Source organism: Argopecten irradians, chromosome 16 (genome assembly GCF_041381155.1).
Source record: "Argopecten irradians isolate NY chromosome 16, Ai_NY, whole genome shotgun sequence".
NCBI lineage: Eukaryota > Metazoa > Mollusca > Bivalvia > Pectinida > Pectinidae > Argopecten > Argopecten irradians.
Genome location: NC_091149.1, coordinates 22,149,653 through 22,177,597, shown reverse-complemented (window position 1 = coordinate 22,177,597; position 27,945 = coordinate 22,149,653). Strand labels below are relative to the sequence as shown.

General features: G+C 35.6%; 2 protein-coding genes across 3 annotated transcripts in view; one reads left to right on the top strand and one right to left on the bottom strand.

The window, feature by feature from the left end:
• LOC138310101 (uncharacterized) overlaps positions 1–1,422 on the bottom strand; it is a 38,490-nt gene extending 37,068 nt beyond the window's left edge. Inside the window, 1 exon segment of the mRNA XM_069251235.1 lies at positions 504–1,422. Coding sequence (XP_069107336.1) covers positions 504–1,422 — 919 coding nt within the window.
• On the top strand, positions 1,332–27,370 carry LOC138310230 (krev interaction trapped protein 1-like). 2 transcript variants are annotated; one of them, XM_069251347.1, is made up of 18 exons: positions 1,332–1,468; positions 4,652–4,745; positions 7,816–8,271; positions 9,876–9,968; positions 10,574–10,712; positions 11,197–11,470; positions 11,920–12,008; positions 16,790–16,951; positions 17,800–17,953; positions 18,154–18,261; positions 19,387–19,491; positions 20,176–20,242; positions 20,772–20,923; positions 21,243–21,415; positions 21,904–22,054; positions 22,706–22,798; positions 23,321–23,389; positions 23,765–27,370. In XM_069251347.1, the coding sequence occupies exons 3-18, from the start codon at positions 8,031–8,033 to the stop codon at positions 23,981–23,983; spliced, it is 2,289 nt and encodes a 762-aa protein (XP_069107448.1). In that variant the 5' UTR covers positions 1,332–1,468; positions 4,652–4,745; positions 7,816–8,030; the 3' UTR covers positions 23,984–27,370. The 2 variants fall into 2 exon arrangements, with proteins under 2 accessions (XP_069107448.1, XP_069107447.1); XM_069251346.1 differs by lacking the exon at positions 1,332–1,468 and having other exon boundaries at positions 4,581–4,745.
• Positions 27,371–27,945: the final 575 nt, after the last annotated feature.

Genomic DNA, 27,945 nt, shown 5'->3' with positions numbered 1-27,945 from the left:
TGAGGAACATTTTGTTTTACAATGAAGGTATACACAATATAGATCATTACAATGAAGGTATACACAATATAGATCATTACAATGAAGGACACAATATAGATCAAATTGATAATGAAATGAGGAACATTTTGTTTTATAATTATTGGTTTGTTACGATAAAGAAACAGTATACAGTAAATTATAACAACACATTATAATGCAAAATCAAGTATTTTATAATTTTTGAAATATTTCATATACGTACTGGGTCATATCTTTGACACTTGACCTTGAGGTGATCAAGTTCATTGTGAATGAATGTCAGTACACACACTGCACAGTGCCACACTGAACTTAAGAGACACAAACATACTGCAATTTTGTTTATATCTTCATTTTCAAATTTGGAAATGAAATTTATATCAATTAATTTTGAAAATTAGTTTTTCAAAGAACCAGCTGAAAGATACACCAGAAGTTATTTATAATAATGTTATCATGATTATAGATAAATTAATACTTACGCACAAGTGACAGATCTATCAGAGATTTGAGAAGCTGTATAGGTCCAATCGACACTGCCATTAGTGTAAGATCTGATATGGCTGTTCTTAACACAGTATTCTGTATTCCTTCACGGAGAAGTTCCTTCAAATTCCCTTCATCATGCCAAAGGGATCTAAATTGCACAACATTATCTCCATCTTGAAACTCACTTATAGCCAGAAAAGGCCTCCAGAATGTGTTACATATGATCAAATGCTTTTCATTGGCCTCCACTAAGTTGGAGCGTATTTGAGAAAGTGACACCTCAAATTCAACATTACCATCATCAGAGGTTCGGAAGAATTCTGGTTTGGAGAATGTGTGAGTATGGTAGGATTTACAGGCACACATTGTATCATCTGTCTTCTTCTCATTCCTCATTCTTCCTTTCTTCTTTCTATCATCATGAAGGTCTCTAAAACCATTCCGTCTTGTCTCTCTGTTCTCCTTCTGTGAAGCAGTGAAATGTTGTCTATCCTCAGAGTCATTCGGTGCAAGCTTGTTCGTAGATTTTCCTGATGACAAGTTACTGATGTGATGTTTAAAACTCCTCAATAATTCTTGCTTTGATGACTCCCCATCACCAGCGATTTGACTGTTAGAGCCCAAATGAGCCATCGAATTGCAGAGTCTATTGGGATGTGACCCTGCATATTTAACAGCGGGCTGATATACCGTATACTGTCCCTTACCTGTAGATACCACATGTACGGAGGCGTAGAGGTCGTCATTAGTTCTAGTCATGTTTGGGTTTCCACGATTCTCCGACTGAAAAACACACGACTGAGTGAAGGTGCCATCTCTGAGATGACTATAAAGGTGTCTGGTACTGCGGAGTAAGAATTGGTGCGAGCGGAATTCAGTTTCTTCAACTGTATTTGGTTGGAAGCTGATCATATTAAGCTGCCTGGTTTTAGGTGTTCAAAACACCAGGATGAGATAGGTAATTCATAATACTGGTCATCGTTTTCACTAAATATCTCTAACATTTTTTTTCATAAAGGTCGAGAGATGGTGACATCTCTATAAACAAACACTTACACACAACATAATTTTTAATAATGTAAATCACTTTCTATTACAATTCAGAGTTTACATGCTTCTTTCACAGAACATGGGTATTTAAGAAGATGCATTTTCATGTTCCTATCTGTCCACATAGAAAGCCTGTAGTAATTATGTGAGGACATGGACTATCGATAATGACTTTGAATTAATCAGGTGAGGCAGCTGGTGGAGGTAAAAGGTTATCATGGCATTGTAACGTAGCTCTTTACTGCAGGGACAGATAAGCAGGTGCTTGGTGTATTAAGGCTGGGAATTGTGCAATATTAAACAAGGTTTTTTTTCCTGTTCTTGACAACCTATATCTGTGTGGTATGAGTACATGTATGTCACTGCTCCGTCCGGACTGTTGAGGGTTGACCCAGTTTCACCTCTGATACCATACAGTAATTGTATGGATGATCTTGGCAGGGAATACCTGGAAATAGATATACATTGTCATACTGAATAGCTCAATACATTGATACATGTAGGGGCAGGACAGGAAGTGTTTCCCTGGTGACTGTAAATAATGGAACAACAATATTCAAGGGGAGATAATCCATTCATAATTAACCAACTATAGTCCAGGAGGGATAGCTCATCCATAAATAATGGATCAATAGTAGATCAAGGGAGATAACCTATTCATAAATAATGGACCAATAGTATTCAAGAGGAGATAATCCACCCAAAATGGACCAACAGTAGTCCAGGGGAGATAACACACCCGTAAATAATGGTAGTCCTAGTGCCGATTTCTCAAAACAAAAATACAGATTTAAGTCAAAATTTAAGTTTTTCTCCTTCTTTAACGTACTAAAGGAAAAAGTATGACTTAAGTCAGTTTTTGACTAATTATTAAGTTTGTTTCGAGAAATCAGAGTCAGGGGATATAACTGATTCAAGTTTAAGCATCAAAACAAAGCTATCAATTAAGTTTTTTTTCAAACTTTCACTATTTTATGAATAAAATGTAAAATTGTGAAATTATTTTTCTAAATCACTTAAATGGCATACCAGGGAACTTGTTATACTTTATAGTTATACAAATATCTAAATGCACCATCTTCCAGTTTTCAGGTGACCATGAAACCTAATACTCTAATAAGCACCCAACTGTTTCAAAGCACCTGCATGATGATCAGATTGAATGCAGTGCTCACTGCTTTCCCTAGGTACTTCATTTTTTTGCCATTATTTAAATTTGACAGGTCTTAAACAAAACTTATCCAAGCCAAATTCCAATGATGGAATTGTTCCTTGATTGAAATTAATAAAAAATGAAAATAAATAATGTAAGTATATATATGCATTTCCAAGTCTGTTTTAAATATTTTCCTTTAATTTCCTGTTGCAAACTCAAAAAGATACCAATGGTATGGTCGAAGGTCTCGTTAGCATGCAACTGTTGTAGCCGAAAAGGTATTACACTGTTGGAAAATTCATCACAAATGTAAAATATATATTTTTGGCTACAACAGTAGCTAAAGGTCTTGTGTGTTTGAGGTCGAAGACCTTGAGAAAGGAGTGGAGATGTAGCAGGCTTTAATTGTAAATAGCAATAGTAAATAGCCTTCTAGCTTTGCGCTAGGGGAATTTCCCTTTAGCTCAGTTGGTAGAGCAACCAGACATCGCAAAATTTACCGGTCCGACAGACATGTCCAGCAAAATTTGACTCAGACCGCCTTTTTTAAAATCCGGTCTGGACCGACCGTCCGGCAATTATTGAGTATCGGATGTCGGTAAAAATGGCATCTCTGAAGTATTACGCAGGTACCGAACCTGGCAAAAACGTAAACTGCATAAGATAATCATGAAAACAACTGCCTGGATACTAATAGCAGGAATTTATCTTTACTTAAGATATTCACACTAATGTTTAGCAAAAATCTTGTTCGGCCCGGGTTACTCACAGTCCTTGCTGGTCTGAATGTCTGACCATTTTTTTCAACTTTCGCTATTTCTGCAGTAATGGACCAATAAATCCGGGTCATGGGTTCGAGACGGCTGGCAGCACACTACGTAAATGTACCCTCGCCCTGTTACACTTGGTTTAGTTTTATTAATTTAACATCTTAATCAACAGCCAGAGTCATTTAAGGACATGCCAGGCATGTTGGTGGAGGGAAGCTCGATAACCACTGACCAGCGGTCATTTTATATATACCTGGATAACTGTCCACGTGGGATCATTCAAACTCATAACCTAGAGTGGAGGGCATAGTTGTGGTAAATAATACAGAACAATTTAACCACTCGGACACCCATCCCCGCCAATAGTGCCGCCGACTGGACAATGTTAATCATCGGTAATCATGTAGCTCAATTAGTAAAGCATCCAGCTAGTGTTCAGAGATCTCCTGAATGGCATTGAACCCTGTGTCTAGCAACTTCATCAGTTATATACATTTGCATGTACGCGTAAATTAGATAAAAATATTAACTTATAACAAAGAATAAAGAAATTAAATCAGCTGACCACAAGCCCAGCACGTGACTGGCTGTAAATTTATAGGCCTAGGCCTAAGACAATTTCCTTGAAACTCGATTTGAACTGTACATGTTGAATTTGACAGCCACTTTGTGAAAAAGTATCATATCATTCCAGTAATATAAACACCAAATAATAAATAAAACATAAATAATATACCCTACCGTTTTCACAAAGGTGCCTGGTATATATGACATCCCATCCTGTGATAATGACACTTATGACAACTTATGTAAACATACGAACAAAACACGATAAACCATCCTTTTGACAGATCACCTCAGATTTCTTGACCCGAAATCGTCCTTGACCTCGAATCTACTTCCGTCTCAGGGAGCAGTTCGTTTTCATGGAAACTATTAAAATGATAAAGTTAAATCTTGCTGAAATACAGCAAGAATCTATATAAATACATATAAGATTGCATTTATTTAATTTTACTTAGAGAAGGATTAAATATTCATGGGTTATATTACCACCGGGAACATTAATTTTAATGTAATTAGATCTAAATCTATAATCAATTCTCCCTGTGTATTCCAAGTCTTCCATCTTCCTTTCCATGGAGGAAATGTGTTACATTTGTAGGTGAAGCATTGCTTAAAATCACCGAAAAATATATCTGTGTGATAAACTAACAGCCAGTCAACTTCTGCTCCAACCAATGACCTACAAAAGTCCCGTAAGTATACTGAAGATCTGCTTTTTAAATGTTTTGTTTACAACTTTCTCTTCATGATTTCCTCAAAATTTGTAAAAGTTGATGACGTTTTGGGTGTGGGGAATTATAAAGTAATTATTATCGACATGTTTTATAAAGATCAATTCATATGTCACATGTCGTATGAATGATTACAAGAAAGTAGATTAATATTCGGTGTTCAGGATATGCTTCTTTATAATCACAGAAGCTTGAAGTTCTGACTCTAAAAATGTAATTTACTACAGACCAGGTGGTGTTAATGTTTGTTTTGTTTATTTGATTAATTAACGTCCTATTAACAGCTATGGTCATGTAAGGATGGCCTCCCATGTATGCGGTGTGTTGCGTGTATGTTGCGCGAGGTGCGTGTTTTGGGAGACTGCGATATATTCATGTTGTGTCGTCTTGTATAGTGGAACTGTTGCCCTTTTTATAGTGCTATATCACTGAAGCATGCCGTCGAAGACACCAAGAAACACACCCCACCCGGTCACATTATACTGACAACGGGCAAACCAGTCGTCCTACTCCATGTATGCTGAGCGCAAAGCAGGAGCAGAAACTAACACTTTTATAGACTTTGGTGTGTCTCGACCAGGGGACAGAACCCAGAGCCTTCCTCACAGGGGCAAACGCTCAACTCAAGGCCAAAAGTGAGGCGGTGCCAAGGGAGGCATTAGGAAAGATAAAATCAGTTAGGAAGAAGAGAAAAGACAAGATCCTAAATTTAGCCGCCTTTTACGATCATGCAATAGGGGCAGCAGGTACAACTCTAACGCCCTACCTGCAGGATGTTAATATTTGTGGGGGTATAGGGGTGAAGGAGGGGTCCCAAAAATTGGAGATATAAATAATAATATTGAATAATAATCATATTGCTTTGTAATTTACAGTAAAAAGAATTGTAGAACTGTGTTCCTTTTTATCAAATAATATATCGTTGAGCGAACAGTACAGTACAATACGAACAGAGAATATCTGTGCTTTAATACTTGTGTAGCTAAAAACCGCGGGCTGATCCCACCGCTGCCACCAATTGTAACAAAAACTGCAAAAGTTAGGTGGACTCATATTAGCGTTTGTGAAGCAATAACAAATCTGGTGATTTCATAGGCCTTTATTAATCAAAATCTGCACTTATACCTTAATAATGAAGCGGGATTGGACTGGGTCCATCATCGGTGACCAGGTTGCTCAGCTCAGTCTGTAGAGCACTCAGCTAGTGTTCGGATGGTCCTGGGTTCGAATCTCAGTCTGGTCGCTACATTTTCTCCAGATAATTATTTTTACAAAATAATTTTCAACCACTAGTCCATTGAACCTTTTAAATGAAAATAACCCAGTTGAAACTGTGTTAAGATTTTGGTATTCATATATCTTTATCCTTATTTCAATTACTTATTAGCTCACCTGGTCCGAAGGACCGAGGTGAGCTTATGGGATACTGCAGCGTCCGGCGTCTGTCGTCTGGCGTCCAGCGTCCATCAACAATCGACTTCTTCTCCATAACCGCTGGTCGAATTTCAACAAAATTTGACTGGTAGTATCCTTATGGGCTACTAACTGAAAATTGTACAAATGATGGGGCTGATCCCCCGGGGGCCTGAGGGGCGGGGCTAAAAGGGGTCAATTTGGCTATTTCCATATAAACGACTTCTTCTCTGAAACCAAGCATGGGATAGCACTCATAATGCAATGGTAGCATCCTTATATGGTGGGGATTCAAAATTGTACAAATGATGGGGCTGACCCCCTGGGGGCCTGAGGGGCGGGGTCAAATGGGGTCAATTTGGCTATTTCCATAAAAACGACTTCTTCTCTGAAGCTAAGCAAGAGATAGCACTCAAAATGCAATGGTAGTATCGTTATAGGGTGGGGATTCAAAATTGTACAAATGATGGGGCTGACCCCCGGGGGGCCTGAGGGGCGGGGTCAAAAGGGGTCAATTTGGCTATTTCCATATAAACGACTTCTTCTCTGAAACCAAGCATGGGATAGCACCCATAATGCAATGGTAGCATCCTTATAGGGTGGGGATTCAAAATTGTACAAATGATGGGGCTGACCTCCCGGGGGCCTGAGGGGCGGGGTCAAAAGTGGCCAATTTGGCTATTTCCATATAAACGACTTCTTCTCTGAAACTAAGCATGGTATAGCACCCATAATGCAATGGTAGCATCCTTATAGGGTGGGGATTCAAAATTTTGCAAATGATGGGGCTGACCCCCCGGGGGCCTGAAGGGTGGGGTCAAAAGGGGTTAATTTAGCTATTTCCATATAAACGACTTCTTCTCTGCAACTAAGAATGGAAGAGCACTTATAATGCAATGGTAGCATCCTTATAGGTTTGGGATTTGAAATTGTACAAATGATAGGGCTGACCACTGGGGGCAATAGATGCGAGGTCAAAAAGGTCAATTAGGCTACTACTTTCATATAAATTACTTTGTCTCTGAACCTATGTATTGGATAGCATATTTGTATGGTATCAATAGCATCATTATAAAGTTGTGATTCAAAATTAAACTTTGGGAGTCAATTTTGCTTATTTTTCTAATTGTCAGAGTCTTGTGATAATTACTACCGTATTTCACCGCAAATAAGACCCCCCTCCCAGAGAAGAAATAAAGGTCAAAAGTGGTGGGGGGTCTTATTTGCGGACAACCCGCCTGATAACAACGATCTATGAGGTCGCCATCTTGAATTTTTTAATGTCCTGTCATCGTTGTAACAGTCGTATGACAGATGGGTAATAGCAAGATGTTCAAGTATTTATAATAATAATGAAGACGCATGAGTAAAATTAAATCAAATGTTATGACAAATTAAAATATAATTTGTTAAACAATATTAGGGCAGTTGTAACGTAAGTCTGAAAGGAAACGCACATTTTTGCAAGAGTGTCAAAATAGGTGGGGGGTCTTATTTGCGGGAGGGGTCTTATTTGCGGTGAAATATGGTAACAAAAAACCAGGTAAGCGATACAGGCCCTCTGGGCCTCTTGTTTATAATATGTCTGACTAAATTCATACATTTTGTTTTATTCCAGGGTCAACAATAATGTGATCAAAAAACGTTTGCCATAAAGTCAAGATTTTAAAATTTGAACTTGTGATGCCTGATGGATGCTAAAATGTGTTTCAGAGGAATTTCATTGATGAGTGATGTTCTTTTCTCCTGATTAAGTGATTAACAGAGTGTATACAAAACTGATATCAACAAAAATGTAGTAAACATGAAAGTCATCGACTCAATAGACACTTAATGATTCTAATGGAGATAATACTTGTTGTCCTGCAACCGAAACAGAACATTGGTAATCATGACTACCGGTCCAAATTATACAATGTTTTGCTCCTTGATCACAAGCCGACAACGGGTGATAAGAGTAAGCCAACAAAATATCTGCCAACATTCCCGCTCACCAACACTGGGGAGGAGCCCCGCGATGAAGTGCTGGGCAATCTATACAGACTCACAGGAGGTGAACATAGTGGAATTAAAGGTAAGACCAAATCAAATAATTGACGTTTTTCTGAAAATGCAATTTACACAGGTTGACTGAAGGGGAACATAGCGGAATCAAAGGTTAGGCCAAATCAAATAATTTGTTTCCTGTAATGCTGTATGAAAATTGTCCAGCTATGAGATCTGAAATTTAGACTGATAATTTAGACTCATATAAGGCCACAAAAAAATTATGTGTGTTTCAGGTTACATGAGTGAAAAAAAATAGGGTAGGTCGGGTCGGGATTTTTATTTATTTTATTTTTTTATTTTATTTTGAGAAAAAACGAAATATTTTTTTTTTAGGAGGGGTGAGGGAGGGGTAAAGTGGCTTTATAACTACATTAAAAAGTAATTTAATAATACATGTAAGTTGTCTTTCAGGTTTTAGGCTAGCTAGAAGTCTTTTATTTCTCATTACCATATTAGTAATTGAACTTTATTTGGATAAACTTAAAGCATGCGTAAAAATCTAAGTTGAAAACTTCATACACAACATTTTGGTTTTGAAAAAGTGTGTGATAAAATAGCTAGGGTCGGAAATAAAAACTATAGGGTGTAGGGTAAGGGGTAGGAATTATTTTGATATAAAATTAAGGAAAAAACGATGCTGAAACAAATATAATCTTCATTTATCAGCAAAACAGGTTTTCTTGACATAATTCTAGATTTATTTTTGACATTAAACTTAAATTGATAGAAGGATAATGGCATAGACTACACCGTGAATCCAAGGAAAAAGTTGTATTATTAGTTTTTAAGTTGTGTGAATCATTGGAACAAACACACATATATGCATTGGTAAAAAAATATCATTGGGTTTAAGCTAGATGTCATACTAACTAAAATTAAAGGTGTAAAATTGTAGATCACATTATATATATTAATATTGCAATACTGGCAAAATTAATATTCAATTCCATATGTTTGAAGGGTTCTTGTAAGTTCTCAAAATAGTTGCAAACTATTTTAGGTGCTCAGAAATACCAAAATAACAGTTTTCAATTTTTATTCTGTTTAAAGAATATAGTACAAATACCAGTTTGTATCTAGTAACATGTGTTGTTTAAAATCCCAATATCCTTATCTGTCTTATTTTTTTTCATGATTTAGAAGAATCAACAAAATATTGAACATTGCTTGATGGGTCCCATTTTAGTCAAACAATAAGCCAATGTTAGCTGACATTGTTATGCCCTTGCCGAGAACGTCATGTGACTATCGTAACAAAGTTATGTCCGTCTGAACTCTTCTGAGAACCGGTCATGAACTTTCCGACCTCGGTTCTGCAATAATCGTGACTTCCATGACGACCATGGCCAGTTTAAAATGAATGCATGTTTAAATTTTACAAGTGTCAACTTTCAACAACTACTGTACCAAAGTTATTAAGAAATATTCTTTTTTCATTTCTTACTTGACTCTCTGTTGATAGTTATGTATATTGTGGCTTTAATGATAAGTGAATATATCATAATAACATGTCAACGACGTGTTCTTCTTAAAATGGTAACCAAGATGTCTTTGTAATTTTTATGTGGCAATGTTGATCAAAATTGACCGATGATGTGTATTAATGATGACTTTTTTTTTTCTCGTTAGGAGAGCGAGCCATTTTGATTCCATGGAACAGCCGAGATCATCGTGTCTCACTCTCCAAATTTTACTTGTATTGTGTGCCAGTGAATTCCAGAGGTACAGTTTTATCGACCAGAATTTGTTTAATAATGAAAATTTTTGTATTAAAATAATAATGATAATTCTTTTGTAAATTATGCATCAATGTAAAATGAGATATTTGACAAGATTTGTCACAGTAATGTATATATGATACAGTTTAATTAGTGATTAAGGCCAATTAAATTCACAGTTGATAATTTTCATAATATTATAGTAAAATGAGATTGACAAAACTCAACAAATTTCCTATAAGTAAATTGTATTTAAATGTTTTGCTGCAGATGATCTATTGAATATCACTTACTCTATACCTAGGTCAAGCTTTCTGCATGGGAGTTGAAACGATTGTAAATTTAAGTTCATTATTTAAGCAAAAGATTAAAATCATTATTTATAATCATTATTCTGTATTTGTGTCTTACAGAGTAATCTGCCCCTTACGTGAGGTACTGATTGTCACATTGTGTACTTTCTTTTAGAGTAACATCATATTTTTTGCTTAAAAATGATGGAATCACAATAGATAACTATTCTCTAGAAAAAGGACAAAATACATTTATCATGGATAACCTATGTACAGTCTTTTTTTCTTAATGACCAACATTATTGTTTATTTACAGACAAGCTGAATAAGGTGTTTGTTGAGAAATCTCCGAATAGTCCTGGATTTTTCTCTCTGGACACAATGGTGGAGACACTGAATAATGGCATGACCAACTACCCGCCTCCCACACAGACTTTCATCTCCCAACTAGAAAGGTTAGTTACACCTGAACGGTAGTCTTGCTCGGAAAATGTTATCTGGTTTATATATTCAGCAGGAAGTGATTAAATATCTTTGAAAGAGAAAACTGCAGTACACATTTGCTTGCATACAATATATAACAATACAGTGAATATCATTGTGATTTTGAACATTCTGTCACAAAAGAAATCAAATAGAGAAATGTACAAAGTTTTTTTTCCAGTTAGGTTCAGTTATGTAAGTGACATTGAGATGCCAGAAAGGTGGAGGGGCACTTTTAGGTAGGGGCGATAATTGATTTGAAAATGGTATATTCTGTATATGTTTATTGTTTATTGTTTTTCATAGAAACAAGCCTTGTGGACATTTGAAGGTAAATTATTATTAATTTCATATCAAATGTATCATATCTTGACATCAGAAAAAACAAAGAAAGAAGGAAAAATATGATTGAGCGTTTGATAATGTACTTATTCCTGTTTTGTTCTGATTACACAGTTGGCTGAAAGAAAAACATTCCAGGCCTGGTTCACTCGACATCCTTTTCCAGAACCGAGCCGACTACCGCATCAAGTTCAGCATCAACAATCCTGCATTCCTTCCCAGTCGCCATGAAGTATCTCCGGAGTCCAACGGAATCATCGTCGATGACACGCCAGACGATATTAGACTGACGGCCAATGAAGCACTCGCCAAAGAACTGGCCATAGAGAAATGTGATATAGTTGTGATCAATCCTATTTTTGGGTCACAAATGCCCTATAAAACAAATGTAAGTCATATGCGAAATTTAAGCATTGATGTCTCTATTTTTGAATTTCTTTATGGTATGAAATAAAATGAGTTTGCGAAGGGGTGAATCCGTGAGGAAGTAAATTTTAGTTTAAAAAAACAAACACAAATTGATTCTTTTTCATTTTATAGTCAAACTTTGTTGAAATGGAAATAATTCTTGTACCATGTGATACCCGATAACGTTTGTATGCGACAATTGTTTCTATTGGTGATGGAATGACATCAAAAGATGATATCCAACCCTAACGTAATTTCAGCGAGAGGATTACAAAGAGTTACAGTCCATTACCACTGGAGATACTACTCCTGCACAAACATTATCGGGTATCACATGGCACATGAATTATTCCCATTTTAAAGCAAATGGCAAACTGTGGAAGAAGGTACTACCTGTATATTAATTTTACTTGATTACCATTTTTGCAGGTAAATAATTTTGTTAGGAATATCTACTGGCCGTCTACTCCGCCAGACTATGACTCCAGAAGAAGTAGTGACACAAGCTCAATCGAAGGGTGGGTACCATTGTTTTTCAAATTTAACTCCTGTGACAATTAAAGTTGTATTTCCTGTAATTTTCACTCTATTTATTATGGTATGGAGAAAAAAAAGAATCAGCCAATCAGAATGCCAGATTTAGTATAAAAACAAAGAAAAATGAAAAATTAATTATATAAGAATATTGTTATACAAGCAGTAAATATTTTGTGTGTGATGTTTTGGTGATTATTACAACTTGTACACTATATCACGTGCACCTTCATCAGACAAATGACCAGGTAACATCAGTACAAAAAGGTGTAAAAGTGTACAATCAATGTTCGATGTCATTTTTGGCACTGCTAATAATACAACACTATGCTATTATGAATCATTGATAGCATTGTCTGATGAAAGTGACTGTATACACATTGTACTAACATTGTCTGATGAAAGTGACAGTATACACATTGTACTAAATTGTCTGATTAAAGTGACAGTATACACATTGTACTAGCATTGTCTGATGAAAGTGACAGTATACACATTGTACTAGCATTGTCTGATGAAAGAGACCGTGTACACATTGTACTAGCATTGTCTGATGAAAGTAACTGTATACACATTGTACTAGTATTGTTTGATGAAAGTGACCGTATACACATTGTACTAGCATTTTCTGATGAAAGTGACTGTATACACATTGTACTAGCATTGTCTGATGAAAGTGACAGTATACACATTGTACTAGCATTGTCTGATGATAGTGACCGTATACACATTGTACTAGCATTTTCTGATGAAAGTGACTGTATACACATTGTACTAGCATTGTCTGATGAAAGTGACTGTATACACATTGTACTAGCATTGTCTGATGATAGTGACTGTATACACATTGTACTAGCATTGTCTGATGAAAGTGACAGTATACACATTGTACTAGTATTGTCTGATGAAAGTGACTGTATACACATTGTACTAGTATTGTCTGATGAAAGTGACAGTATACACATTGTACTAGCATTGTCTGATGATAGTGACTGTATACACATTGTACTAGCATTGTCTGATGAAAGTGACTGTATACACATTGTACTAGTATTGTCTGATGAAAGTGACTGTATACACATTGTACTAGCATTGTCTGATGAAAGTGACAGTATACACATTGTACTAGCATTGTCTGATGAAAGTGACAGTATACACATTGTACTAGTATTGTCTGATGAAAGTGACTGTATACACATTGTACTAGCATTGTCTGATGAAAGTGACAGTATACACATTGTACTCATTGTACTAGCATTTTCTGATGAAAGTGACAGTATACACATTGTACTAGTATTGTCTGATGAAAGTGACTGTATACACATTGTACTAGCATTGTCTGATGAAAGTAACTGTATACACATTGTACTAGTATTGTCTGATGAAAGTGACAGTATACACATTGTACTAACATTGTCTGATGATAGTGACTGTATACACATTGTACTAGCATTGTCTGATGAAAGTGACTGTATACACATTGTACTAACATTGTCTGATGAAAGTGACTGTATACACATTGTACTAGCATTGTCTGATGAAAGTGACAGTATACACATTGTACTAGCATTGTCTGATGAAAGTGACAGTATACACATTGTACTAGTATTGTCTGATGAAAGTGACAGTATACACATTGTACTAGTATTGTCTGATGAAAGTGACTGTATACACATTGTACTAGCATTGTCTGATGAAAGTGACAGTATACACATTGTACTAGCATTTTCTGATGAAAGTGACAGTATACACATTGTACTAGCATTGTCTGATGAAAGTGACAGTATACACATTGTACTAGCATTTTCTGATGAAAGTGACAGTATACACATTGTACTAGTATTGTCTGATGAAAGTGACTGTATACACATTGTACTAGCATTGTCTGATGAAAGTAACTGTATACACATTGTACTAGCATTGTCTGATGAAAGTGACTGTATACACATTGTACTAGCATTGTCTGATGAAAGTGACCGTATACACATTGTACTAGCATTGTCTGATGAAAGTGACCGTATACACATTGTACTAGTATTGTCTGATGAAAGTGACAGTATACACATTGTACTAGCATTGTCTGATGAAAGTGACTGTATACACATTGTACTAGCATTGTCTGATGAAAGTGACTGTATACACATTGTACTAGCATTGTCTGATGAAAGTGACAGTATACACATTGTACTAGCATTGTCTGATGAAAGTGACAGTATACACATTGTACTAGCATTGTCTGATGATAGTGACCGTATACACATTGTACTAGCATTGTCTGATGAAAGTGACAGTATACACATTGTACTAGCATTGTCTGATGAAAGTGACTGTATACACATTGTACTAGTATTGTCTGATGATAGTGACCGTATACACATTGTACTAGTATTGTCTGATGAAAGTGACTGTATACACATTGTACTAGCATTGTCTGATGAAAGTGACCGTATACACATTGTACTAGCATTGTCTGATGAAAGTGACGGTATATACATTGTACTAGTATTGTCTGATGAAAGTTACCGTATACACATTGTACTAGCATTTTCTGATGAAAGTGACTGTATACACATTGTACTAGCATTGTCTGATGAAAGTGACTGTATACACATTGTACTAGCATTGTCTGATGAAAGTGACAGTATACACATTGTACTAGCATTGTCTGATGAAAGTGACTGTATACACATTGTACTAGCATTGTCTGATGAAAGTGACAGTATATACATTGTACTAGCATTGTCTGATGAAAGTGACCGTATACACATTGTACTAGTATTGTCTGATGAAAGTGACTGTATACACATTGTACTAGCATTGTCTGATGAAAGTGACCGTATACACATTGTACTAGCATTGTCTGATGAAAGTGACGGTATATACATTGTACTAGTATTGTCTGATGAAAGTTACCGTATACACATTGTACTAGCATTTTCTGATGAAAGTGACTGTATACACATTGTACTAGCATTGTCTGATGAAAGTGACTATACACATTGTACTAGCATTGTCTGATGAAAGTGACAGTATACACATTGTACTAGCATTGTCTGATGAAAGTGACAGTATACACATTGTACTAGTATTGTCTGATGAAAGTGACTATACACATTGTACTAGTATTGTCTGATGAAAGTGACAGTATACACATTGTACTAACATTGTCTGATGAAAGTGACTGTATACACATTGTACTAGCATTGTCTGATGAAAGTGACAGTATATACATTGTACTAGTATTGTCTGATGAAAGTGACAGTATACACATTGTACTAACATTGTCTGATGAAAGTGACTGTATACACATTGTACTAGCATTGTCTGATGATAGTGACCGTATACACATTGTACTAACATTGTCTGATGAAAGTGACAGTATATACATTGTACTAGCATTGTCTGATGAAAGTGACAGTATACACATTGTACTAGCATTGTCTGATGAAAGTGACTATACACAATGTACTAGCATTGTCTGATGAAAGTGACTATACACATTGTACTAGCATTGTCTGATGAAAGTGACAGTATACACATTGTACTAACATTGTCTGATGAAAGTGACTGTATACACATTGTACTAGCATTGTCTGATGAAAGTGACCGTATACACATTGTACTAGCATTGTCTGATGAAAGTGCCAGTATACACATTGTACTAGCATTGTCTGATGAAAGTGACAGTATACACATTGTACTAGTATTGTCTGATGAAAGTGACAGTATACACATTGTACTAGCATTTTCTGATGAAAGTGACCGTATACACATTGTACTAGCATTGTCTGATAAAAGTGACTGTATACACATTGTACTAGCATTGTCTGATGAAAGTGACCGTATACACATTGTACTAGCATTTTCTGATGAAAGTGACGGTATACACATTGTACTAGCATTGTCTGATGAAAGTGACTGTATACACATTGTACTAGCATTGTCTGATGAAAGTGACCGTATACACATTGTACTAGTATTGTCTGATGAAAGTGACCGTATACACATTGTACTAGTATTGTCTGATGAAAGTTACCGTATACACATTGTACTAGCATTTTCTGATGAAAGTGACTGTATACACATTGTACTAGCATTGTCTGATGATAGTGACCGTATACACATTGTACTAGCATTGTCTGATAAAAGTGACTGTATACACATTGTACTAGCATTGTCTGATGAAAGTGACCGTATACACATTGTACTAGCATTTTCTGATGAAAGTGACCGTATACACATTGTACTAGCATTGTCTGTTGAAAGTGACCGTATACACATTGTACTAGCATTGTCTGATGAAAGTGACAGTATATACACATTGTACTAGTATTGTCTGATGATAGTGACTGTATACACATTGTACTAGTATTGTCTGATGATAGTGACTGTTTGGGTGTTACAGGGTTGGTACACTTGTCAGTAGTATAGAAATCCTGTTTGTGTGTTACAGGACTGGCATTGGTACACTTGTCAGTAGTATAGAAATCCTGTTTGGGTGTTACAGGACTGGCATTGGTACACTTGTCAGTAGTATAGAAATCCTGTTTGGGTGTTACAGGACTGGCATTGGTACACTTGTCAGTAGTATAGAAATCCTGTTTGGGTGTTACAGGACTGGCATTGGTACACTTGTCAGTAGTAAAGAAATCCTGTTTGGGTGTTACAGGACTAGTACACTTGTCAGTAGTATAGAAATCCTGTTTGGGTGTTATAGGGTTGGTACACTTGTCAGTAGTATAGAAATCCTGTTTGGGTGTTACAGGACTGGCATTGGTACACTTGTCAGTAGTATGGATGATCAGTTCCAACTTCACAAGTACGCGGCGGAAGGCAACTGTGAGGTGATAATGGAGCTCATTAGCCGAGGGTTCCGCGTTAACGACACCGACATCAAACACTTCAATCCATTGCACTATGCATCAGCGTAAGTACTACATCATCATATGTTTTATAAATTTCTTTTGTATTTTGTAGTTACATATTACAGAGTTATATACCCTTGTGGGTAGATATTAATTGTTTTGAAACTATTCTGTGAGCGAGAAACTTTATATCTTTCAGTAAAAACAACGTAAATTTTGCTCATGGGAAATAACTCTTTGATAAGCATTTAGACAGAATATGTTAGGGATATGTTATTATTGTATATCTGACAGATCAACTTCCCCATGCTAGAACTCATCAGAGAAACTAGAAGATAAATTCCAGAGATTGATTGTAGCTAATGATTTAATCAATGACAAGAAGATTGTCCTCTACTGATTACAGTTTTACAAAATAAATTCCAACAATATGTTGATTTTTGTCCTAAAAGGCTCACTACCTTTCCGAAACAGCTTTTAATGTTTAAAATTGCATAATGTAAAACAAGATTGTTAATTTTGTAGAGTCGCAAACGTTATTAGCTTATCGTTAATACTACACCTGTCATCACCTTTTGAACAATGTAATTTGAATAAATTCAATGTTAATTTTTATAACGTGGGTCTATTATGTTTTCTCCCTGTCGTCCTAATTACCGAGGGTTAGTTGCCTATCACAGTGCCAGACGGCAAAACAGCGAAATGAATCTTCACTGTAAACATAGTTTACGCAGGAAATCTTGCATTTGTTTGGTATTGTAATCTCATTTTAGGCCATCGATATGTATTTCCTTATGTTATTTATGTTTTTAAGAAACTTAATTTTTGGTTTCGGAAAGGAAGTGGGCCTTAAACAATACAATTTATTTTACCAGTATAGATGTTATTTTTTGTTTATGATTCATTGTAGGAATGGTCACCAGGAGGCGGTTCAGTTGCTGTTACGAGTCGGGGCGAACCCAAATGCTAGAACCGACAGCAAGGCTACAGCCCTACATTTAGCTGCTATGTACGGACATGTTCATGTCGCGGAGACGTTACTACAGCACCCACATATCAATACAGTAAGTACTAACGTCACCCAAATATCAACACAAGCAATATATCATTATCAAATATCATATATCATATCATATATCATCGTAGGAAGTATAAATGCAAATTGGACATTGAAATTTAACCTGTATCCCTTTGAATAAAAAATTAAAATGAAAAATGCAATTATTTCCTTACACTGAATTGATTTTATTTTGTATTTACACAGGACCTCCAGGACAGACGGGGTAAGACGGCTCTAAATCTTTGTGAGGAGACGCAGTATTGGGCCCAGAAACATATAGGGAAGCTTATCAGGGCAGCATCAAAATCTAATGTAAGTTTATCTACTGGGCCCAGAAACATACCAGGAAGCTTATCAGGGCAGCATCAAAATCTAATGTAAGTTTATATACTGGGCCCAGAAACATACCAGGAAGCTTATCAGGGCAGCATCAAAATCTAATGTAAGTTTATCTACTGGGCCCAGAAACATATCGGCAAGCTCATCAGGGCATCATCAAAATCTAATGTAAGTTTATCTACTGGGCCCAGAAACATACCAGGAAGCTTATCAGGGCAGCATCAAAATCTTATGTAAGTTTATCTACTGGGCCCAGAAACATACCAGGAAGCTTATCAGGGCAGCATCAAAATCTAATGTAAGTTTATATACTGGGCCCAGAAACATACCAGGAAGCTTATCAGGGCAGCATCAAAATCTAATGTAAGTTTATCTACTGGGCCCAGAAACATATAGGGAAGCTTATCAGGGCAGCATCAAAATCTAATGTAAGTGTATGTACTGGGCCCAAAAACATATCCGCAACCTCATCAGGGCAGCATCAACTTCTAATGTATGTTTATATACTGGGCTCAGAAACATATGAGGAACTTAACTGGACATCATCAAAATCAAGTACCCTAAGATTAACATTCTCCAGTTTGAGTTTACATTGAAGCATTGGTTGTTGTGCTTATATTTACATTTATAGTCATTCCTGGTTTAAAGAGAAAATTAGTAAAAAATGAAGTACAAAAATAAAATTTATTTGTCCACATAGAGAATTGTGAATGCCATTGGCTTCTGGTGTGTTGCCATGAACAACAGACTAAACAATTACAGTTGATCAGATAGTCCTGTCAATAAAGGGGATAAACAAAGATAATTACATGTACAGCATTCCAATCCATTAAAGGTATTTTAATTAGAATATATTTTCATACTGATCAAGTTAAAGAATATTTAACATTCTTTCAGTGAATTATCACATAGACTTAAACCCAGTCTTTTCGTGACCTCTTGAACTCTGACGAAGGTATTAGTATGCCGAGCCTAACTGACAATGTTGATATTTGAAATTATCAGATATTGGACTTAGTAGCAACGCATAGTTACTGTGCAATGGCAATGTAAATATTATATATTGTTTCCTGTTTGATGTGGAATTTTGTTTCCTAGACCCAGGAGATTGAGATCTGCCTCACTGATAAGGCCAAAAAGAAGCTAAAGCTTGTAAACGGATTAAACACAACGGTCCAACAACTGAACCTTCAGCTCTTCAGGGTGAGACGCCATAAACTGATTACTCATGTCTATTTATAGCACATACACAGGCTTCTATTTTTCACTTTACAGAGGCCTAGTTGTTAAGATGTCCTGAAATATTATCACACAAGCTCTCCACCTCAGGAGTTTAAATCCCATGTGGAGCACAGTTTCAATTTACTGATCACTGGTCAGTAGTTTTTCTCTGGGTGCTCAGGCTTTCCTTCACCATCTAGGTCTGTCATGTCCTTATATGACCATAATTGTTAGGAGATTTTACTACTACACCAAATTTTTTTTTACTATTGATTCATTTGTCTTTCAAATTTAATTTTTTCTATCAAATTGAAAGTAAAGTCATTACTTACTATGGTCTGAAGCACTGAAATGGAATTGTTAAAAATACTTGTTTGTCAATGTAGGAAGACAAACACCAAAGAAATTCCTGAATAACAAATTTTAAAGTGCAGTTATTTTGTTGAATATTTCATGAAATGACCACCTGTAGCCGATTTCTTGAAACAAAAAGACACTAACTGAAGTCAAAACTAAAAAATTTCACTCATTATGTAATTATATAAAAGAAATTCGCTTCGCTCGGTTTTTGAGTTAAAAGTTTGTTTCAAGAGTATAGGGCCAGATCTAATAATTTCATTATTTTCCCCCATGAGTGACCAATTTGAATGTTTCTTATTTCCACAGGAATATAATATGTCTGATGAAGTCTTCTGTGAAATCTTCACCATCTGGATCTGCTCAAAAAGTTTAGGTAATGTTTCACTTTTCAATTTAAAATCTAAGATGAAAGTATTATTTTAACAGTATTTCATTTTTCAATTTTATAATCCAAACATCACTCAAGAAATAGGATTGAATAATCAACATTTTTCTTTGATCTGTGTCTTTTGTCTGCAAGTATTTGTGAATCTCATCCCAATTGTTAAAAAACAAACTTCTGACTGATAAGAATAAGATTTAAATAATTTCAATGTCCCCACTGTGTTAGATCCATATTTCAAGATGAGGATATTAGTGTCTTATGACAGGACAGAGTAGAATCAGTTAATGTAAAAAAAAAAATCATATAACTGACTTATTCTTACATATTGTCATGGTTAACAATTCTATCTGATTAAGAGAATCTTTAATTCAACATGTGAAAAAAACTAATTCTTACAGTTGACATTTGATGAACAGAATCTTATATTCTACATGTGTTAAACAGAATCTTACATTTTACATGTCATAAACAGATTCTTACATTCTACATGTGATAATTAGAATCTTATATTCTTCAGAGCTCCAGCTGAGACCAGACCACTGTCCCATGAATGAACTTCAGCTGTGGAATAGAAATGTGAAGATGCTGACAGATGCCAATCCTGATAATGATGTCCCAGAGTTTAGATGGCGACGTAATGCAAAAATTGGGCTCAAAGAGGAAAAAGGGGTATTTGAATAATAGAGAAAACTCATGAACGATTTTCCAACCTTGATTACATTTTTCAGTTATAGCTCCAAGTCCTTTTACTTCCTACCTGTTATTTAAATATTAAGATACAATTGTATATATACATTCACTTGTTCTTTTACTACAGGGTAATCAAGAGATGACCCTGATTTCTCAAAAACTGACCTTAAAGCATATGTAAGGAGGAAAACTTAAGTTTTGACTTAAGTTTCAATTGTTGTTTTGAAATTCGGAGCCTGGTCACTTATTAAGTCCAAGTATGTGAACAATTATAATTACATTATGTATTTTAACGTAGGTGAACCACCCACAGGCCGTACACATTCTGTTCCACGAGGCTTACAACAACTATATCCAGGCTCTGTACCCATGTAAAGATCAGGACGTCCTCACCTTCGCCTCTATTCTCATCTACAAGGAACAGAGGGGAGAGTTCGACTCAGCATCAGCCAAGAGTCACGTTAATAATAAGTATGTTAATTAGCCAAGAGTCACGTGACCAAGTATGTTAATTAGCCAAGAGTCATGACATTAAGTATGTAAATTAGCCAAGAGTCATGACATTAAGTATGTAAATTAGCCAAGAGTCACGTGACCAAGTATGTTAATTAGCCAAGAGTCATGACATTAAGTATGTAAATTAGTCAAGAGTCACGTTAATAATAAGTATGTTAATTAGCCAAGAGGCAAGTGACTATGTAAATTAGCCAAGAGTCACGTGACCAAGTATGTTAATTAGCCAAGTATCATGTGACTAAGTATGTTAATTAGCCAAGAGTCATGTGACTAAGTATGTAAATTAGGCAAGTGTCATGTCACTAAGTAACTCTGTTATAAGCAAAGACAGAATATGATGTTGGTTGCAATGGCAGAATTTCCTGTATAGGATTAACTTAACATCCATATACAATTTTATATTAACAATGAATAGTACATGCATTATATTTTGACCTTTACAGTAAAAGCCTACAAAAGCTGGTACCAGGACCAATGTTAAAGGCTAAGAGCAGTAACTGGGCCTCAAGAATCCTCCACCACTACAAGGAATTTTGTCCTCGTCTGGCAGACACGATGGAGGGTCGACACAGCACGCAGGAACAGCGAGATCAGGCAAGTATAATCCTTTTTGTAATTCAATTGGTAAACATCATTCTGTTCCATATTATTTATGGAGAGTTATGCTGTAACATTTATTAAAGGCCCATTACCTTTCAGGAGCAAAATATAAAGGTTTCTTAAAAAACATTAATAACATCAGAAAATGCATACTGATGACCTAAAATAAGGTTACGACACCAAACATATGCAAGATTTCCTGAGTAACATATGAAAACAGTGGAGAGTCAATTCGCTGTTTTGCTGTCTGGCGCAGTGATAGTCAACTACCGCGCAGTATTTAGGACGACGGCGGGAAACATAATACGACCCGCGTTATGAAAATAAACATTTTATTTATATTAATCAAATTGTTCAGAAGGTAATGTTAAATGTAGTATTAACGGTAAGTTAATAATTTTTAAGACTTTACAAAAATATCGATCTTGTTTTACATTCCCTTCCCATTTTAAAAATTAAAAGCCGTTTCGGAAAGGTAGTGGGCCTTTAATTGAAATTGGTCAGGAAAATCAGTCACTAAAAACAACTGCCTCCCAACCAGAACATTTTCATACAAAATTTAGTATAATTTATTACTCAATTAAAAAAAAAAGACAGAAATTTTAAATGTCTATGTGTCATGTTTTATTTTCCATATGATTTCAGGCCCTTAAGCGTCAGTTTCTGGATTACTGTAGGCACCTTACAGTTTATGGGTCGGCGTTCTTTAGAGGAATGCTCCTTACTAGTCAAGGCAAAGTAAGTGGATATTGTCTGTCATTGGTTTATTAATCCCTTTTATAAATTAATGTTACACAGTTTTATATGACTGTATGATCGATAAATCTCTGCTTTCATGGCTGCCAGACATGATCAAAAACTTCCAATGATCAAAAACTTCCAATGATCAAAAACTTCCAATCATGTTTAGGATGTAAAGTGTATGTACACATAAAATGGTGAATCCTTACTGCTTTGCTGTACGGAAATGTGCAACGAAGCAAGAATCCAGACACTTTTTTGTTTTGCCAAAATTTATTTTGGAAATCTTAAGATAAAATTAAGTCCGAAGATTTTCATATCAACACAGTAGGCGATAGATTGCTCTAAAAAGTGCTAGACTTCCGTCTAATTCTGTTATTAACCTGTGACTACTCCAATGCTTTGCGCAATAGAAGTACTGAAGTATGTCTTCCTATCCATTTAAGTACAATCCCAAATTGAATTACATGGAAATAGTCCCATTAACAGTATGGTATACATATGTTTGTTCTATAACAGGGAGGTCAGACTGCCTGTCATATCGGTGTAAATGATGTTGGCATACATATTATCAACTCCCAGACCGGGGTAAGTTATTACTGGTTTGTATACAAATAAACAGCCATTAACTCATTCTCCCTTGATAAGTCATAATGAGCTATTCTATTCTTTGAACTAGAAGAGCTCAAATGTGTCTTTAGGGAAGAATGACTTTCAGACCTAACAACTTTTCACAGAGATTTGATTTTGTGCTTTACAATTTCAAAGCTATTATTATACTGTTCTGTGCAATTTATTTTCGCAAATTCTCATCGGCTGTAAAGTACTGCAAACGTACATTTTTTAACGATAATCATATTTTAGTGCTTTTCGTGCTAAACATTAAAGTGAAGAATAAAGAAATTCCAGGAATTTGTTACAAATAAGTTTTTTTTTACACAGCTGTTTTTTTATCACTTGTAGGTAATGTTACACAGTTTCAAATATTCCGAGATAAAATGGAAGCACGAGGATGGAAACTCATTGGAAATCATAGTTCGATTGGAATCAAACATAGAGAAAAATGTAAGTCGTGAGGTGAAGTTACGGACAAAACAGGCGGGGCTGATACACAACCTGATGGAGAAACTAAAACAGATGCACGCCTCTAAGGACAGATCTGTGAATATAGTATACAGCTGATTCATCTGGAACTACCTTAATCCATTTCATAAGCTACAGACTCATTTTATACTGTAGTCTACATCGATTTTGTCAGTTACTGCAAAACATCCACTTCTTGGACAAATGTATACAAATCATTTACATCCATTTTATCAGGGTTTTTGTTGGTTGTCTACCTGGCTCCAGGATTCTGAAAAAGTCTTAGACTTACAGTGGTAAGTTTTACATAACCAATGAAATATGGCATAATGTTTTGTACTGTCATTTATGATTGGCTAAGTCTAAACTGTTTTAGACTTAAGTTTGTTTCGTGACCTTGGAATCTGGTTTCCGTATCTGTTGAAAGTGGAGTTTTGTGTGAGTGAATCTATAGAGCTACCCACAATGCATTTCCTGATTATTCAAAACCAATTAATTGCGTTGTTTAAAAGGCAATAATGTCATTGATCAAAACTACCTGATGTATTCATTACTTTTTAGCTTCGGGATCGTGAAACAATCTTTGACTTAAATTTTGCTTAGCCAATCAAAAAGGATGTAACTTTATCAAATATCATCTGTAAGTCATATTCTGCTCAGCCAATCAAAAATGATGTAACTTTCTCTAATGTCATCTGTAAGTCATATTCTGCTCAGCCAATCAAAAATGATGCAACTTTCTCTAATGCCATCTGTGAGTGGTTAGGTCTAACTTCATGATCTTGGGGCCCGATAATTGTGTGGATCCTCGACAAAGAGCACACAAATCCAGAAGCTTTACCAAGAACTCTGTATACCTCTAAAACATAATGTTTGATGTGTTCTGTTTCGCCTGCTACAGCTGTGATATGATCATACAAATTGTTTTTACTGATACCATGTTTTTCTATGGGCCGTCTTTTAATCATCCTCGATACTCTAGGGATTACTATCACTGATGTTATATCTATCTCTGGACTATCTCGTAGTAAAACTGGAGGCAACAGAGTAGACACAGGTGATTTGATCCTTTGATGTACATCAAAGGAATTGTATAATAGTACACTGTGGTTGACTGTGTTGTATAATAGTACACTGTGGTTGACTGTGTTGTATAATGGTACACTGTGGTTGACTGTGTTGTATAATAGTACACTGTGGTTGACTGTGTTGTATAATAGTACACTGTGGTTGACTGTGTTGTATAATGGTACACTGTGGTTGACTGTGTTGTATAATAGTACACTGTGGTTGACTGTGTTGTATAATGGTACACTGTGGTTGACTGTGTTGTATAATGGTACACTGTGGTTGACTGTGTTGTATAATGGTACACTGTGGTTGACTGTGTTGTATAATAGTACACTGTGGTTGACTGTGTTGCTTTGATGCTGGGTGTCACTTTCTCTGTAATCTCTGACCTCTGAAGGCCTGTGAATGGTTAGTTTTTTTCTCCTGATCTGCCTCCCGTTTTACTATGAGTTAGTCCAGGGGTGGATATAAAATGTCAACGATAGTTACCCCTGGAACATTGAGGATGTCTTTTTATCAGCTTAAGTTTGTTGATACCATTTACCCACAGTTTAACCAACAGTTGGTTTACATTATGAATAGAAAAATCTGCACAGTGATATTCTTTCCAAGGTAGAAATTATTACCTGATTTTGGACACTGCCCTCATAAATGCAGAACGATAAATATAACACTTTATTATATGACTGGTGTTTTTGCTGTATTTTGATTGGCCGATACGTTTCTCAGAAGTATTCATAAACTGCGATATCAACCCCAAAATCGGCGGCGAAAAGCACGTGAGGTTACTGGACTCAGTCCAGATACCTCTCGCCAGTGCAGTAACCTGTGTCAAAAATAGATTGAGGGAAACTCCCTTTAGATGTGACGTCATAATCACTTTTGACGTCGAGTTGTACCCAAATATAGCGTAACGGGAGTTTCCTTATTCAATGACGTCGGATTAATTTATTGTGATGTCATTATACTTAGTCGGCAACATATTTGGCGGAAGGCAGCAAGTTTACTGCGATCAACGTTGATCAACTGCAAACTTCAATTTATGGAAAACGTTCAAGAATGCCAGACGGGAAGATGATGCAGTGATAAAATAATTCAGTTTTACTAGTTTAAAACATTAGCAAGAAGCATTTGGATATTTACCATATACTACATGTAATAGATAAACTACTTTTGTAAAAGGAACGTTTGCAAATATCCTGTTTATTGTAGTCAAGTCTTTTTGAAGAACCGGGTTAATATCCTGTAAATGTCATATAATAAAACAGTTATCAACCTATTTTCAGGTGGATACGGTGAGTTATCAACCCTCGAAAATGATATAACCCTCGACCTCCAGCCTCGGGATATATCACTTACTTGGGTTGATAACTCACGGTATCCACCTGAAAATACTTCGATAATTGTATAGTAATATGAATCATAGAAATGCATCCTAAAACCCAGAGGTTGTATAACCTCGGTCAGTTTTTGCGTTGACCTCCCCAATGTTAGGTGATGATCTTCAGCTATTATAACTCTGAAAGATATTCACATAATTATGTAATAATTAGCTATGTATTTCAAAAAATTCGTAATTTTGGCATCTGTATTTTAATATAAGTTTAAAGAATTTTTCTGCTCGAAATTGGAGTAAAAACACCTGCACAGATACTGAGTTTGAGATTTGAATTGTCAGCTTAAGAGTTACATTTTAATTTTGACCTTGCATTCATCATAAAAAATGCAAATTAAAAAATCATTAATTTTGTTTTTGTTATTAAAGAACAACCATTTGCCTGCCACGTATATTTATAAACCATCAAACTTTGTGTATGTGCCATTCATATTTACCAGCGGCCCATTATCCTGGTCAAGTTTGGTGAAAAACTGCTGGGCTATTCTTACTATAGATACATTTATATTGTCGTATTTATGAACACTGGATCATTTCTATTTATTGTTTAGTTTATTTTGATACCTATTCCATATTTTTCCCCAATGGGTTGTGCTATTATTTGTACTGTTGTTATAAGCTCAACGTAAATCATCATCTATTATTGAATAGTTGTTTAACGATAGGCTGTAAAGCGGATCTGAAAAAATACCATTTTGGTTAGATAAACATTATCAATTTACCCTACCATAAAATGACCTATATCTCCTATTTATTAATTATCTAACAAATCATGTCTGATAAAAATGTGTTTCATACTTTGGGATAATTGATTTTGTTGATAATTAGAATACCGATATAATGATTGAGATCCACAAATCATCTTTATGAGTCCTTTTTTGTCTTTTCCTTGATTTATTATCATCAGTGAGCTTGTACTGCTTGTGCTAAATGAAGTTGTGATTGTTTAGAAGTTGTTGATCTGTTATTGTATAATTATACCAACTGCTGAAATGAAAATAAACTATTTTTATATACTTCATGAGTTTTTTTTAATTTTTAATCTCTATCTGTGGAGGTCATCATAAATGTTAACAAATATTGAGGCATCAGAGCGTATCACAGACTAAAATGACAATAGAGGCATCAGAGCGTATCACAGACTAACATGACAATAGAGGCATCAGAGCGTATCATAGACTAACATGACAATAGAGGCATCAGAGCGTATCATAGACTAACATGACAATAGAGGCATCAGAGCGTATCATAGACTAACATGACAATAGAGGCATCAGAGCGTATCACAGACTAACATGACAATAGAGGCATCAGAGCGTATCACAGACTAAAATGACAATAGAGGCATCAGAGCGTACAGACTAAAATGACAATAGAGGCATCAGAGCGTATCACAGACTAAAATGACAATAGAGGCATCAGAGCGTATCACAGACTAAAATGACAGAGGCATCAGAGCATATCACAGACTAAAATGACAATAGAGGCATCAGAGCGTATCACAGACTAACATGACAATAGAGGCATCAGAGCGTATCACAGACTAAAATGACAATAGAGGCATCAGAGCGTATCACAGACTAACAGGACAATA